General features: G+C 29.5%; 1 protein-coding gene across 1 annotated transcript in view; it reads right to left on the bottom strand.

Annotated features, from left to right (window-relative positions):
- The window catches only part of LOC108749216 (general transcription factor 3C polypeptide 5), an 83,254-nt gene that overhangs the window by 56,001 nt on the left and 9,295 nt on the right, over window positions 1-17,958 (bottom strand). Inside the window, exon 2 of the mRNA XM_018487782.1 lies at window positions 1,378-1,533. Within this exon, the coding sequence (XP_018343284.1) occupies window positions 1,378-1,533 (156 nt within the window). The remainder of the gene's footprint in view (window positions 1-1,377; window positions 1,534-17,958) is intronic.

Raw genomic sequence — 17,958 nt, 5'->3', positions numbered from 1 at the left:
AAAAAAATTTTGTTTTAATCAGCCTCTCAGCTAAAAAGCTTCCATTTCATGCCAAAAGAACACCCCTAAATTTTTATTAAAAAATATTAAGATTTAGAAGTCGTTAGTGAGCGATTTTTAAATCAAAGTTTCGATTTTCTTTAATGTTTGATTTGATACAAAAATGGCTTAATCCGGATTGTAAATGTGGTACTGTATGTCTTTTTGATCGCTGAACACAATGCAATAATTTATTTAGCTCTACGTTATACGCCTTAAGAAATACTGCCTGATTAATGTGAAAAAATGACCAAATTTCGAGTTCAAAGTCAATTTTAGCAAGGTTCCAAGTGTTCGAATGGATTGTTATTCCCCTTAAATTGTAAGTCACATATACAGTTATATATATATTAATATATACAGTTATATATATATTAATATATATATATACAGTATATATAAACATTAGCACATTACCCACAAAAGGTTCCTATAACTTCTACTTTGTCTCTTTTTCGTATATTTGCATATAATTATCGCTTTTTCTATAAAATATTATATATAAAATAAATCAACAATTTTCAAAATTTTCGATAATATATTATGAATTACATGGATCATCAATTATGATTCCATTAAAATTCCATTCCTATTTTTATTATATATGATTCCATTTCTTATTTTATATAGATAGTTTATTTCAATTAATTAAATCAATTTTTGTTATTATGTACTTATTTCATTTTCTAATAAACTATTTTTTGTTGTTAAATTGAGGCATTTCATTTGAGGATGTGAAGACCACAAAGCGATATACTTTAGAACTTGTAAAAAATTTTTTTCTATCCTTAAAAACGTATTAATAATCCAGTTATATGAAACTTTTAAAGACTCTGTAGAAGGTTCCGGAAAAATTCCAACTGGATCTTGTTCTGAGTGAATAGACAATTTAAGGGGAATAACAATTCATTTGAACACTTGGAACCTTGCTAAAATCGACTTTGAATTCGAAATTTGGTCATTTTTTCACATTAATCGGGCAGTATTTCTTAAGACATATAACGTAGAGCCAAATAAATTATTGCATCGTGTTTAGCGATCGAAAAGACATACAGTACCATATTTAAAATCCGGAGCCATTTTTGCATCAAATCAAACATGTATTAAAGAAAATCGAAACTTTAATTTAAAAATCGCTCACTAGCGACTTCTAAATCTTAACATTTTTTAATCAAAATTTAGGGGTATTTTTTGACATAAAATGGAAGCTTTTGAGCTAAGAAGCCGATTAAAAAAAAATTTGTTTTTGGCTTGTCAGTCTAATATATATGTATATAGTTAGATAATATAATTAAACTAACTGAATATATATAGTATTTATTATTGTATCTCTCGTACCATAGATATGGAACTAATACCACCCAATGTTTCAATAGCTTTATCGACATTAATAATGTTTCCTGGATATTTAATACATATTAATTTCTTGTCGAATCTGTGTCCAGAAATTATTGGGCCTGCATATTTGCCATCTTGTTGATCATTTATCTTTATCTGTAATGAAACAAATAGATTCTATATATATTCTGACATACCTTGTGATAACACCTTATATAAATTATAAACATATAAAATTATTTAAAAAATTTATAATATAAAGTGATAAATAAATTGATAAACTGACATGATTCTTTGTAAAAAAAAATATATAAGCTTAGTCGTAGACAACTATTTTAAGTTTTCATTTCACAATCAGGTTTTCATTTTAATGATTATATATTATAATATTTGTTCAAATTTATAACAATTGTTTTCTCTTTTATGTTTGTCCTTTTAATGTTTAAAAGTATTGACTAACTTACTAATTTGACTTTCTTATCAAAATTGACTAAGTTTAACTAATTTTATTATAATATTGACTTTTATATTAAATTTAGTGATTAAAGAATTAATATTGTACAATGATTTAGTAGAATATAGACAAAAATTCAGGTCTTAATTTTATGTTACAGAAATGACAACTTCTATGTAAAGAATGATTACAGTTGTTGCAATATAAATAAAATACTAATGTATAACACCAACCGTTTTGTGACTAAATCAAGCTACCTATAAAAGAAGCTGAATAATATACTATCAATGGAACATACATATGCAAAGATAAGCGGCGAATACCAAACCAAGAAATTTTAATTAATTATATTCGCAATTACAATTCATACTTGCTATAATTTTTTAAACGTAAATATAGTTTAAGATTTAGGAAAATTATTTATAAAACAAGAAATCTTAATTAATTATATTCGCAATTACAATTCATACTTATAGCTATAATTTTTTAAATGTAAATATATTATAGTTAAAAATTTTTTTTTTTTGAGGAAAATTATTTAAAATTAAAAAGAGAAGAATAACAAGAAAGAGATAATGACTTAGAATTAGATAAATATTGTATTTTACAAACTATTGAAGATGACCTAACAATAGTCGAAACGTTTAGATCTTGTTATATTATGTTATAAATAAACAATATTAAATATTCGCAAAAATCAGCGTTGGCTTATATGCTCATTTATATTGGATTGATTTACTCTAGAAGCCATTACTTTATTGTACAATTAGCAGTATATAAGCTTTATAAATATAATATATAGTATCAGTAATATATTTTATCAGTAATATATTTTTAGTTTTATATAATTTTCAAAAATAATTTTATGTGGCATAATTGTGCATCTATTTGACTACAAGTATTTAAGTCATTGTCTCTTATTTTCTTCTTTTTCATATTTTACATATAATTACAATTGTAATCTTATTTTAAATACAGAAAGTAAATTATATGTACAAAAAGTTCAAGTTTAAATAGATTTATTAATAAAAGATAAATGTTTACTTTTCAATCCCTTATATTATATACATTTTTAAAGATTTATATTATAATTACCTATATAATAATTTTAGCTTTTTACTAACCTGTACTTTTATTTATATATTTTTATTTATAGAACGTTAAAAAAAGATCGGGACCCTGAATTTACTCGAAAAGATGCCGTTTTTGAAAGAAATGTTTCAAACAAAAGTTGTAAGGTACAAAAAGACTTACAGATCTTATCAGTTTGATCTTAGGTATCGCCAAGGTCAGGTCAAAGTCAAATCGATTTTTTTTATATAGGACACTCTATTTTTGATTCCAGAATCTAATAGCCTTAAGAGCTTTTCAAAACATTGTAATAAACACTTTTAATTATTTTTCATTAAGTTTTCGAGTTAGAAGGCATGAAAGTTACCGTAGCACCGGCATTAGCAAGTGTCTGACCGACGGCTAAAATCTCTTAAATGTTGTTCGGGATCAGTTGTTGACTGGATAATATTTGTCAAAATCAAGGTCAATGGATGTTGTATCTCTTATTTTCATTTTTATTATTATTATTGCCATATGATAAACTTCTTCATATCGTGCATTGTTTACTTTTTAATTTATATTATACACTCGTATTTTAATGGCCTACCCCAAATAACTTTTTTATTTTTGATCTTAGAAAAAAATATTTCAGACAAAAATTGTATGGCTTTGAGAACGACACAAGATGGTGTTATTAATTTGATCATGAATAGTTGCTTGAAGGTCACATAAAGGTTACCTTCAATTTCTTAAACAAAAATACTTTTTATTGCACTTTCTTGTTGCGTGCCTCAAAACTTTTTCAAAACACTATGATAAAATTATTCTCAATTAAGCACTTTTCGAGTTACAAGGCTTGCAAGTTACAGCAGCACCATTATGCACTAGCATTACCCAAAAATCAACGCTTAAAATCTCTTGAATGTTGTTTAGGATCATGACTTGGATAACATTTGTCAAGACCATTGGAGATTATTTCTCTTATTTTCATTTTTGCATTAAAAATTACATTTCTAAAAATGAAAACAAGCGGTACGACCTTCAATGGCTTTGATCTTGACAAATGTTATTCAAATCATGATCCTGAACAATATTCAAGAGGTTTTAGCCGTCGCACAATGAGCCAGAAGATAAAAAAAAGTAGCCAAAAAGAGCTCCAATTGTTGTTAAATTGAGTATTCAGGGATTTTTAAAGTCGTTGATATCGAATCCAAACTTAAAAATTCAAAATGATGGATCCAACATGGCAGACAAAAATGCTAAAAATGCTTCAATTGTTGTCAAATTCAATACATAGAAGCTTTTATAGATGCTGATTTCGAATCTACTCAAAATTTAGAAATTTAAAATGGCGGAATAAAATGTTAAAAAAAAATGTAAAACCTCGACGCGCGACGCATACTCCTGGCACATACTCTCTCACACATATAATTTTTAAATCTTTAAAACAATTTTCTTTCTTAAAGCTCCTGACTAGTTGTGGCGGCAATGTTGGAATCGTGACGTCAGAAGCGAGGAACGTTAATTTATGTTGCGTACCATTTTTAAATAAAGACAATTTGGATGAAACAAAATGACGAGATAGCTTTAAAACACTTGTAAAAATCGATGAAAACTGTCCTTTCCCGTCTTGACAGTCAGTGAATAATCGTAAAAAGCACGTGAAGTGAGCCTATATTCGGGCAGAAATACACGGCCCGAAAGTTGTTAAAATATACGCTTTTACATATAAAATTTCAAGATAACTTTAGTTTTCATCGATAATTACGACTTTGATAAGTACAAGACAAGTCGCATTTTCAATTAAGCAAATAATACAATAACAAAACGCAACATGAATTTCGTCGTCAAAACGTCATTTTTCCATGCCTATAAGTTCGACCATTTATCGTGGTGCGGCGTTTGTAACACACAAACAAGCACGAGCCCATATCCGTGTGCTGGCCTGCGGCGTGCCGAGAGTGAACGAGACAGCGAGCTCCTCCTCACACTAGTCGCTTGTTTCAAGCGAAAATGCTTTCTCAGCAATCTCGGCCGCTCGGCGGCCCTAAGCATCAATAAGAGGCGAGAGGGCACCCTAAATAACATATAAACTTTAATAAATTGTAGTAATAGCGTACTCCTCCTCATAATAGTATAAATCATGTTAAAACGCAACAGTTTACAAGATATTTAATTGTTTACGATTTTTCATGCGCGTTATATAGTATACCTCCTCTTTATAAACTCGAGTACCAAGAATAGTTCAATAGAACTAGAATTAAAAAAAATATATAAGCCAGCATTTCTTTTCACGAAAGTCTCGAAAGGCCATCAGAAAAGAAATGCATATGTTTGAGACTCGAAACTTATGTTTCGAAAAATATGCGAAAAAAAATTGAATAGTTGCAAAAAACACGTTTTTCGCTTATAAAACAAAAGATATTGATTGTATAAAAAAAATCGGTATAAAAAAATGTAAGTATTCGAAATAACTACAAAATGAGACGTGGAACATTAAAATCGATCTATTAGTTCAGTAGAAAAAAATAAAAAACACCGAAAAAGTGGTTTTTTTACCTTTTTTTTTATTTGCTCTCTGTTTATTGAGATTTAAACGCAAAGCTTTGAAATTCTTGTAAAATGTAATCCTCGTAATGACAAACAAAATCCACCCCTGAACAAGCCTGAAATGTTCATTAATTTTTGCGAAAAACTATTTGTTCACTAAAAACCTGTCTGCGGAAAACTTAATTTCTTCATCTTTGAGCAGTCGCACAGCAATTTACAGAGGTGATTTTTCTTCTTCAAGAATTGCACTATCATGTACACTTAATAACAAAACAATTTTTTGCAGTTAAACTATTATAAAATGCCTTTAAAAAGTAGATATCTTCCTAATCTTCTAAAAAAATGGAAATAATTTCGTTAATATGCATCATATCAAATAGCCGTGTGAAGCATTCGAAATCTAACATTTTTTTACGAATTTAAAAAAAAAAGGTTACCCTCCGATTATTAGGAGCCGAGATAACAATTCTTTTTCAAAAAATCACTTCTGTTCTGGTTTTTAAGATTAAAAGTTCCGTCTTACACCAAAGAATTGAATTTGCTGTTGAAAAATTTTCGAATTTTTTGTTGTCGAAAAAGTTTCTTTAAAATCATTGAAAAGTTGAAGAACGCGAGTGAGGCAGTGCGTCGAAGTAAGAGAAGCAGAGAACATTCAGTTTTTTGTTTAAAACATGTTTTTAATGTTTTATACATGTTTTAAACAACTTTAGAAAAAAAATCATGTTTAAAACAAAAACCTTTTAAACATATATTTATTATATTTTATTATAACGCATTTTTACTTTCAAGTATTTTAAAACGTTTCTGAGGTTTTAATATTTAATTACACCTACTTCCTCATTTTTTTTTTATTTGAATGTATTATCACATAAATATATACATATATATTTAAATGTGTTGTTTGCTATTTAATATTTTTGACTGTATATATTTTAAGTTATGCAAATTTAAACAATAGCATGGCATTTTGCCAATGTGGTTCTTTATGCGTATTAATTACTCCCGGCTTCTTTTTTGCAATTTTTATTTTAAAATAATTATTCCTTGAACTAATTGTAGTTCTAATATTAATCTATAATTTATAGATTTTTATAGGTCGAGCTGCTATATACAGAGTGTTTAGAAAATGATAAATCTTTCGCATAGGAGCAGAATGGACTAACTGAGAAAAATACTCTATCATTTTGCAATTTTCATAATAGTTAACAAGATATTAATTGCTAAAAATTGACGAAAATTGGTCTTCAATCATTTTTCACTCAAATATTCAATTTCATTTTTACCAATATAAGAAAATACGATATTAAAAAATTATGAAAAAATTCTAAAAAAATTCTTAGAACCCTATGAAAAGAAAATTAACAATTGTTGTCTCTTGCAGTTTTTTTGTTGATAGTATTCGAGTAAAAAAATTATTAGACCAATTTTCGGCAATTTTTAGCAATAACTTGTTAATTATTGCGAAAATTGTAAAATGATAGAGGATTTTTCTTCTCAGTTTAATCCATTCAGTCCCTATGCAAAAGATTTATCATTATTTTCCAAATACTCTGTATACATAAAGTTATATACATGTTATACATGTAACACGATACACTCTACTTTTTTGTTAATTTTATAACTAAACTACTGTTTTTTAAACAAAACTAACTTTTTAAGACTATTTTTATGGAAGGCCACATCCATGTTTCTCTTCGATTCGGCATTATGCCACAATGTTGCCACATTTTTATTAATAGTGTCCTAAATAATAAACATTTCGTAATTTTGAGATTTAACAACATTTTAATGAATGTAATTAAATTTTAAACTTAAATATTCATTATTAACCGAGTAAACCAAGTTATAATGTAAAATGTAATCGGTGTATCACCTTCTCCTCTATTAAATAGTACTAAAAACGCATTTTTAAAAAATAACATTTTAAACATTTGTTTAAAAAAAAAGTTTTAAACAAAACAACCCTGGAAGGAAATTGGCGCGCAGTCGAGTGGGGAAGATTGGTCCGCTCGGCGATTCGCGCGTATATTTGATTTCGTGTGTTAATGCAAAAGATCCGGATTCGACTCCCGGCCGAGGCAATATTTTCCGCAATAAGTTTATTACAGTTTTTTAAAATTTGGGAAATTTTAGGGGGATTATTAATATTTCAGATTGATTGCGTTGAAAGTCCGACAACCATATCGGTACGCAATTATTATTTCTAAAATTAATTCATTTTAAATAAATATACAATATATAATAGTTCAACAGCTTAACATTCAGACCGGAGTGGCGCTTCATATCTTAAATAAAATTTGTTAAATTTTCTTAGCAATAAATTGACGTGGAAACCTGATTTTTTAAAATCTGGGGTAGCTCGACGAGATATAAACAAATAGCTTAAATGTTTCGCAAAGTAATTATAACCATAAAATTTTTAGTTTTTTGTTTCTTAAATTTTTATTTTTTTGGTTTATTACTAAAAAATCACGTTTGAGTGCATGTCTGATTAACAAATTTAAATCACATTAGCTATGTTTCTTTATTTAACATACACTGTAAAAAATGTCCAATTAGACAATTAAATGTATGAAATTATTAGTACAAAAACTTGTTTTTGTGAATTAAATTGCAGATATAACATATGTAAACAAATAATAAATAATTTACCAAATGTTAGTGTATCTATTGAATATAGTTGCAAAATATATTTTTCATGTAACACTAATTTACTTTTATATTTGCGAAAGTTAGTGTTATATCTTTAACAATTACGCTAACATTTAGCAAATTACTTGTTAAGTGACTTATTAACTCAAACAAATTTCTTAACGGCCTACACCACAACGCAAGATGTTCGCAACTAATATTTTATATTTTAATCATATAACAATTAGATAAATAGACGTTTAGACCTTAAATTAGATTATCTTTAGTATTACAAAATAATTATTCAGATTTACGAATATAATATATTATCGCACCAACACAACGAACAGTTAGATATCACGTGTTATCACTTGTAAGAATAATCCAATCTGATAGTGTTAACAAACAGTTTTCATTTTCGGAGTAAAACCTTAAAAGAGAAGGTAGTCGAATATTGTATCGTATTATACTCTTGAGAAATTGTCTATTGTTAAATTCAGTTCATTAGTCCTATTGCTAGTCCTCTTTAATTATTCACATATATAATAATTTCCAGATTCTAATGAATCTGGAATGAATATAGTAATAATAAAAAATTAATAATAAAAAATTGTAATTATAAGAAAGGAAATTAATATCATACCTATGCGCAATAACTTTCATAAGTCTTATCAGGACGTGGTAAATTTGTGATAATGAAACAACTACTAAAAACTGTATGTTAAGCTCTGATCATGATGGTACATTTATAAACAATATCAGTCAAAAAGCTGATAGAGATGCTAACGTTAAAGTTATGTTTTATTAGAGGGGAAAGCTTTATTAAGTAAAAAAAAATATATTTCGGATAAACGCTCTGTATCATTTTGTATGTTAATAGCCTTGATTTGTTTTTTAGTGAATATCATTTCAGACATAAATTTTTTTTGAAAACATGGCTCTGAATCTAACAATAAAATATTTTCCCAGTCTAATTCATGTATTCCAACTGATGCTCTGATACTACAGTGCGTGAGCTTTTGGATCTAATATTTGCTTTATGTTCTTTTATCCTTATTTTAACTTTCCTTTTCGTCTGGCTTATATATGAAACGTCACAATCGAAACAGCTTATTTTATATATCACATTACATGTTCCATTATGTCTAACTTATCCTTACCAAATCTAGTGACAGACTTCAACGTATTCATGGATTTATATGCAACTTTAAAGTCATTCTTTTCCGCCAGGTTTACATTTTTCCGAAATATCGTTCATGTATGTAAAATAATTTTTTATGAAAATTAAATCCAAATGATTATTATTACATAAGGATAAATTTTCTTGTTGCTTATTGTTAACGTTATGAATTTTCAAAGAATTTCCCACGGAGAAGTGAAGTTTAATTGCACGCTATTATTTCTTGCGATCAAAACTGGTAGCACATATGAAAGTCTATCATATAGAAATACAATAGTATTTATAAAATTGGATTCCGCAGTGGAGGTTCAGAGATGTTTTGATTAATAAATTAATTTATAAATTAATACTCTCTTCTCTTATAATTCAAAAAGTACTTAATGAAAAATAATTTCATTAGTGTTCCGAAAGCAAGCTACAAAAATATGTAATAAAAAGTAACGGATTTCGTTTAAGAAATTAAAGGTAACCTTCACGTGACTTTCAAGTAACTAATCAAAGTCAAACTAATGACACCATCTTATATCCTCCTCAAAGCCATACAACTTTTGTTGGAAACATTTTTTCTAAACTAAAAAATAAAAAAGTTATTTGGGGTGGGACATTAAAGTGGAACACTCTATATACGTTTTTAAACATTTATATGTATAAATAATTATATATTAATTTTGGCTTTCTACTAACCTGTACTTTTGTTTACATAAAACAGGATGTTTAAAAAAGATCAAGACTCCAAAGTTACTTGGGAGTTCACAATTACAGTAAAAATAAATTTTTAATGCAAAAATGAAAATAAAAAAATCTCCAATAATCTTGATCTTAATAAATGTTATTCAGAACATGATCCTGAACAACAATCAAGAGGTTTTAGCTGTCAGTCGGACACCTTACATAATGCTAATGCCGGTGGTACTGTGACTTTCAAGTCTTATAATTCGAAAAGTATTTTATGAAAAATAATTTTGTTATAGTGTTTTGAAAAACTCTTGATACTAGCTATTAGATTCTGAAATCAAAAATAGGATATTTCATTTTAAAAAATCAATGTGACCTTGACCTTACCGACGCCACCCAAAGTTAGACTGACCAGATTAGTAAATAGATCATTTAAAATTCTACAACTTTTGTAAGAAATATTTTAGTAATTATACAGTTTATCACAACCACCTCAAAAATCAATAAAATTAGGCTTATTCAACACGTTTTTGCATGAAATGAAAGAATCTGACAGAAAAAAAGTGTCGCTCTGTCTTACGAACCGAGATATTAAGGCCCCTGACTACTCAGCATGCAATTCAAAATCAGTCGGCGACCTGACGAAATCAGTAGCCGCACACACAAGCACAAGCCCATCTCGGTGCGCCGAAAGCACATGTATTGAGTCGTCCGGAAAGTTCGTGCGTATTTTCCGCACGGACTTTCCGGACGATCCAATACATGGGCTCGTGCTTGTATGTGTATTACAACGCTTCGCCACGATAAATGGCTAAACTTATAGGCGTGGAAAAGTAACGTTTTGACGATGAAATTTATGCTACAAGCCATTTCGTTATTATTTGCTTAATTGTGAAAATGTGATGTGTTTCGTACTTAATGAATGTCCTAAAAATGGGCAGAAACTATAGTTATCCTGAAATTTTATACATAAAAGCGTATATTTCATTCATTTCAACAGCTGTTCAAGCCGTGTATTTCTGCCCGAAATTAGGCTCACTTTATCTGCCTTTTACAACCATTTACTGACTATTAAGGGAAAAAAAGAACAGTTTCTGCCCATTTTTACAGGTATTTTAAAACAATCGTCATTTAGATTTATCCAAATTGTCTTTATTTACAAATGGCTTGCATAAATTATAACGTGTCATTCCTTGCTTCTGACGTCACGATTCCAACATGGCCGTCGCGACTAGTCAGGAGTTCTAAGCGTTAAAGTTGATAGCTATTGAGATTACGAAATCTGTCACAAAGGCAAAATGAGGTCTAATTGTTAAGAATTACTGGTTATGAATTCTCAAAATTAAAATAATGTAGGAAATTAGGCAAATGAAAATTTAGTGCGATACTTAATGTACAATCATTAATTCTATGTATAAATAAATTATATTTTTTACTTGCTGTACATTCGAACCACTTCTTAGGGTCATTCTCAGCGAGATCAACGAAGAAAAAGAAATATTTATGATGATTCAGGACTTGGAAAATAACACTTTCAGCACACTTACCATGCACATACCTTTTTATTATAGATATGTGGATGATATTGTGCTTGCAACTCCTACAAATGAGATTATTAACATCTTGGATCTCTTTAATTCTTACCACGAGCGCATAAGATTTACTGTCGATCATGGTGATGAGTTGGGTGTCAATTTTTTGGATGTAAAACTTTTGTACGCTAGAGGTAGTATTATATTTGACTTGTACAAAAAGCCTACGAACTCAGGAAGGTTTCTCAATTTTTTCTCCAATCACCCTATCACACACAAAAAAAGCGTCGTGACCGGGTTAGTAGACAAAATTTTATTTCTATCCCATCCAAAATTTCATCACTCTAACATCGAATCCTTAATTAACACTCTCCTCCGCAATGGATATCCCTTACAATTGTTATTTAAAACTATAAAGAACAGAATAAAAACGCTATCTAGAAAAAATAATTACGAGACCATTAGTGATCTGGACTCTAACTTGAACACGGTTGAAAAGAAAAAAAATATTTCACTATCCCTTATTTAAAAGGAGCATCGGAAAAATTTAACAGAGCCCTTAATAAATATAAATTTGAGTTAGTATATAAACCGATGAATAATTTAAATAGATTTATAAAAACGGGAAAAAACAAAGTTAAAAAGGACGAACTTTCTAACGTTGTATACAAAATAAATTGCAAGGATTGTAATTATTCATATGTGGGTCAGACAAAAAGAAAATTAAAAACGCGACTAAAAGAATATATAAATGATGTTAAAAAACCTATCAATTCTCTTTCAGTCATCTCTAATCACAGAATTGACACGGATCATATGATGGACTGGGGTAATACGAAAATATTAGATTCCGAACGTGCTTATTACAAAAGATTGATATCGGAAATGATTCATATTAAAACGCAAGAAAAGGGTTTAAATAAACAGAGCGATACCGAGCGGTTTCCAGACCTTTACCTCCCTCTCCTTGAATAATAATTCTAGCCCCACTCAAGAAGTCTGCCACTTCCCCTTTCTTTTCTTACTCTTCCTCCTCTTTCTCCTTTATTTCCACTATAAATAGACTAACATTTGGGCCTTGGGCATTACGATTGTGAGGATTCTCAGGTTCTAAAAATTATCGCAATGTTTAGTATACGGAGGAGTCCCGCGCCACAGGATACGTGTAAGTCCACTACTGTCCTTAAAAGTCATCTTTGTCATAACATATTACGTACTTATTGAATACGAGTATAACTTTACTGAATTAAAAAATTGTGCTTTTACAATAGAAATTGGTACTTGCTTGTCTCTCTGTGGCGGCTCGTCGGTGCTTATAGAGCGTGATATGGCTTGATAATAATTACAATCGATGTTAACTACTTAGATCGATGAGATTAATTCCATACAATAAAGAAAGGATGAAAACCATACAATCTATCATTAAATTCGGTCGAATTTTGTATTGTTATATTTTGTATTTGTATAATTTGTTAAAGTTTAATGTAATCAATATTATCTTAAACCTCTGAGAACAATGCGAATAATGGTGTACAATAAAGACACTATAAATTATGTATTAACTAACATTACGATTAAGGGTCGAATTATATGTATCTAGTTTTTTAAATAATTTAATGGTTTCAATTAATGTACTGAAGATGGTCAGATTGTGACCGAAACGTCTACATATTGTTTAAATTGTTTAATAACATATAACTTATTTACATCTGTAGTGTGGCTGTATGCTCTTTTTCATTTAACCTTTGTAACAATTTAGCCACTTTCTAATATTTAAAAAGAAATATAATAAAATTTCCACCCTCCTGTGTATCAGACGAGTCCCTACTGAACTGTGTATTTCCAAATGCTTCACCAAGGTCTAAAATCGGTAACGAATGTAATGGAATAACAGATGCCTATGAGTTGTTAAGAGAGTATTAGTCTTTAAAATATTATCAGTTGAACATTGTAAAGATTCACCTAAAGAACAGGAGCGTGAAATAACAATTTAATTACAAATTAAGCAAGTTTCCATGTCAATTTTATAAAATTTTTTAACGAGATAACGTTGTAGCTATGATCTGTAATATAAACAGAAAATGCATGCAGTGTTAAGTGACACTAATATTTATGTCATAATCAAGAAAGATGCGTCGAGAGCTCTTACAAATAATTTAAGGAAGTTACTTATGAGATGGAAAAAGCAGAATTATATCAATAATACCGATAAAAAAATTATACAATTCGAATGGCATTCTATCAAAATCTTACAGCTTACCTAAAGTTCACAAGCCTAATTACTCGTTGAGAATAATCATCTCTTCCAATGACAGTACATTATATTCCTTAGCTTCCTTCCTACATAAAATTATCCATAAGAATATCTCTGAAACTTCCAGCTATATAAAAGATAGTTTTGAATTGGTGGAAAAGTTATCTGACATTAGAATTAAAAATAATTACACCCTAATCTCACTTGACGTCATTTCGTTTTTTACTAATGTTTCGCTTCACTTAGCTATTGAAAGCATTTCTAATAGATGGCAAAAAAATATTTCCAGGGACTGTAACATTCCAAAAAAAGAATTTATCATCGCTCTTAGACTTGTTTTTAATTCGATCTTTTTTTTACATTTGATGGGAAAATGTATAGACAAACAATATGGTCTATTCATGGAATCACTATTGTCTCCGGTGATCGCGAATTTGGTGTTACAGGATTTGGAAGTGAAGACTATGGAAATGTTACAATTTACAATTCCATTTTATGTACGATACGTATTGACGATATTGTCACTACGATTCCTTCTAACATGACTACTGAAATACTTAATATATTTAATTTATTTCATTCGAAACTTCAATTCACAGCAGAGATTGGCGGAAAAATTTTAAATTTTTTGAATATTACAATTATCAATAATGACAACACCCTGGAATTTGATTGGTTTCATAAATCAACTTTTTCAGGGAAATATTTAAATTTTATGTCTTCACATTCTGTTTTACAGAAAACAGATATTGTCATTGAAATGATTGATAGAGCCTTCTTTTTGTCACATTCGAAATTTCATAACAAGAATTGTTTTCATCATTGAAACTGTACTCAATGACTACTATCAATTAGACTTCATATTTGATAATATAAATGCGCGTTTAAAATCTCTTTGTTAAACAAACAAACTTAAACAAACTTTAAAACAAAATAGTAACAAAAATACTGACGATATAGAAAACTTTCCTTGGATTACGATTCCATATGTTCAAAACATATCGGAAAAATTTAAAAATATAACAAAAGATTTAAATGTTAATTAAATTAAATATAATTAATAATATTAGCATTTTGATAGTCTCAACAAAATGAATAAATTTATTAAAATCCACAAAGATGTGCTTTCAAATAAATCAAAGAAAAATGTAGTGTATCAAATCTTATGTAAGGATTGTGACGCAACCTATGTAGAACGGACAGAAAACTTAAAAGCAGAATCGCAAAACATAGGGATCACATAAATAGAAACACCACTGCCCAATCAGTAATCACAGATTGCGTCACAAGCACAAATTACATTGAACGAAAATGTAAAAATCCTAGATACCGAAAGATATTTAAATAAACGTTTAACATCCGAAATGTTATGTATCAAATTGCAAAAAAATAGTATAAATTTACAATCAGACACTGAATGTTTCAATATGTGGGCACTCTCAATAAGTTTTAATTCTCAGTTGTTACTAACTTTACATGGCTTTTAGTAATGTTTTGTTCTTACATATATAGAATAGTGGTATTTATTTATGTTTTTCACCTTTGTATTCTCGCAAATAATTTTTAAATTATAACAATTCTGACGCCAATACAGATCATAGCTACAATGTTATCTCGTTAAAAAATTTTATAAAATTGACATGAAAACTTGCTTAATTTGTAATTAAATTGTTATTTCACTCCTGTTCCTCAAGTAAATCTTCACAATTTTCAGCTGATAATATTTTAAAGACTAGTTCTCTTAACAATTCATAGGCATCTGTTATTCCATTACAGTGGTTTTGGACCTTGATGAAGCATTTGGAAATACGCAGCTGAATAGGGACTCATCTGATATGCAGGAAGGTGGAAACTTTATTATATTTCTTTTTCTTTAATGATCTCGCTAAGGATGATCCCAAGAAGTGATCAAAACGTTCGAATGTACAGCAAGTAAAAAAACATAATTTATACATAGAATTAGTGATTGTGGATTAAGTAGCGCACTGAACTCTCATTTGCCTAATTTTCTACATTATTTGTCTATGATTATATTGTTTTACATGAGTTTCGACTTTCCATGTGAAGCGGTTCTCACCTTCCCTTCCCCTCCTGCAAAGAGGCACATGATTTCTATAATTGAACTGTTATTGAAGTTAGAAAATCAGTCATGTAGACAATGGGGTGTAAACTAGTGCTTATTGGTTCGGGGCGGCTGCGTCGCTTCAAACAAAAAGAAAATAATATATCCTATCCGCTGCAGAAGTTGCAGCCTAGACAGTAAAAAGATTATTCTCACACCCTACTGTCTTCATAGTTAGAAATATTCCAACCGGACACTGTCTACACTGCAACTTCTAGGAGGTTAGGCCCCAAGCGGGTAAGATATGTTTTTTTTTTGTTCGGAACGGTATAATCAGTTGTAAAATTGGGTTTAATGCCCGTTTCCATTAATGTAGATTAACTTTAATCTCAATTCAACTTACTCTTCGTCTTTTTCTAGTTCTAAAGATTAGAAAAAAATAAAGAGTTAAACTGAGATTAAAGTTAATCTACATTGGTGGAAATGGGCATAAATGAGTCTCACGTAACCGCCGGTTTACTTAACCGAGGTTGGTGAAAGTGACCCTTAAACCTGCGGCACACGATGTTCGTTTTCTTGCTGGATTGCTAGCTGGATTAGAATCTTGCCACCATATTGATTATGATGCTGGCGCTGACAGCATCGCAACCAATACAATAGTAAGATTCTAATCCAGCTAATACTCCAGTAGGAAAACAAGCATCGTGTGCCGCAGGTTTAAATTTAAAACTTCCGACTACAGACTTATTGTAGACCCGGCATAAAGGTGATCCTATACGGTCAATAGTATACTAATATTGAATCAATAGTACTGACAGCATCAATATTTTTAATGTTTTTATAATTATCAGTTCTTACACTATCAATACAATATATTTAATTTTTAAAGTTATTTGAAAGTGACTAAAATAATTACAAAAGATAAATAATAAAAAGCATACAGCCACAACAATAGATGTAAACAAGTCATATATTTAAAATTCCAAAAAATAAGTAAACGTTTCGGTCAAGATTTGACCATCATCAGTACATAAACAGATGACAAAATTGAAATTCTTAGAACTAAAACGCAGGTCGGATGTTAAATTAGAAATTGATAAGTAAAAGGTATATGTGCTATTACAATCACAAAAATTAAGCTTATGAATAATAATGTGAAATTGAGATTCAGGATTTTGTTCTTAAAAACTTATTTCAAGAAACGTCTCATTCCTGTTCATTTATATAAATTGTTTAATTACCGAATCAACTTACGACCGTTTTGCCTAACAAAACATCGACAGATTGAAACGAAACAGATTGAAAATTCATCCACAAATTATTACGGGTAGAATTGAAGGACACGCATAAAAGTTTATTTCACTTACAGTACTGTTACAGTACATTAATTATAGAAACATTAATTCTTTTCTTCTGGTCGATATCTGCGATATGTTCTTTCGTCGCCAAGAATTCAATTTCACAAGAAACTGGAAAGAAAATGTCAACATTAATAGGAAGATTGAGAATTTGAGATTGGCAGTTTTTCGTATTAATAATAAAAACATTAAAAATATTAGTTACAGCTTTGCTACGACGGAACCACAAAATACATTTACAGAATTTGTACCTACTAAAATTAATCAAATCTCTACTAAAGACCTGAGAGTAAGCAGTTCAACCGAAGTACACCACATTAATGTTAGTCCCGAGAATTTTGTTTTTAACTATACGAGGTCTGTTCAAAAAGTATCGCGAATTTTGTGTTTTTTCAAAAATTATTTATTTATTCATGAATATCTATTTTGTCCCCTTCAAAGTAATCCCCATCAAATATTATACACTTGTGCCAACGTTTTTTCCAATCCTCGAAGCACTTCAAAAAATTATTTTTTGTGATCTTGTTCAGCTCCTCCTTCGATGCCGTCTTTATCTCCTCAATCGTAGCGTAGCGTCGTCCTTTCATGGGTCTCTTCAGTTTCGGGAACAAGAAAAAGTCACAGGGGGCCAGATCTGGGGAATACGGTGGCTGCGGCATCATTAGTATGTTGTTTTTGGTCAAAAATTTGCGCACAAGCAACGATGTGTAAGCAGGTGCGTTATCATGGTGCAAAAGCCAATTTTTGTTCTTCCACAAATCCGGGCGTTTCTGGCGGATTGCTTCGCGCAAATTGCGCATAACTTGCAGGTAATATTCCTTATTGACCGTTC

This window comes from Trachymyrmex septentrionalis, unplaced genomic scaffold (assembly GCF_001594115.1).
Source record: "Trachymyrmex septentrionalis isolate Tsep2-gDNA-1 unplaced genomic scaffold, Tsep1.0 scaffold275, whole genome shotgun sequence".
Lineage (NCBI taxonomy): Eukaryota > Metazoa > Arthropoda > Insecta > Hymenoptera > Formicidae > Trachymyrmex > Trachymyrmex septentrionalis.
The sequence above is the reverse complement of the archived record's forward strand: the minus strand, read 5'-3'. Positions and strand labels throughout refer to the sequence as shown.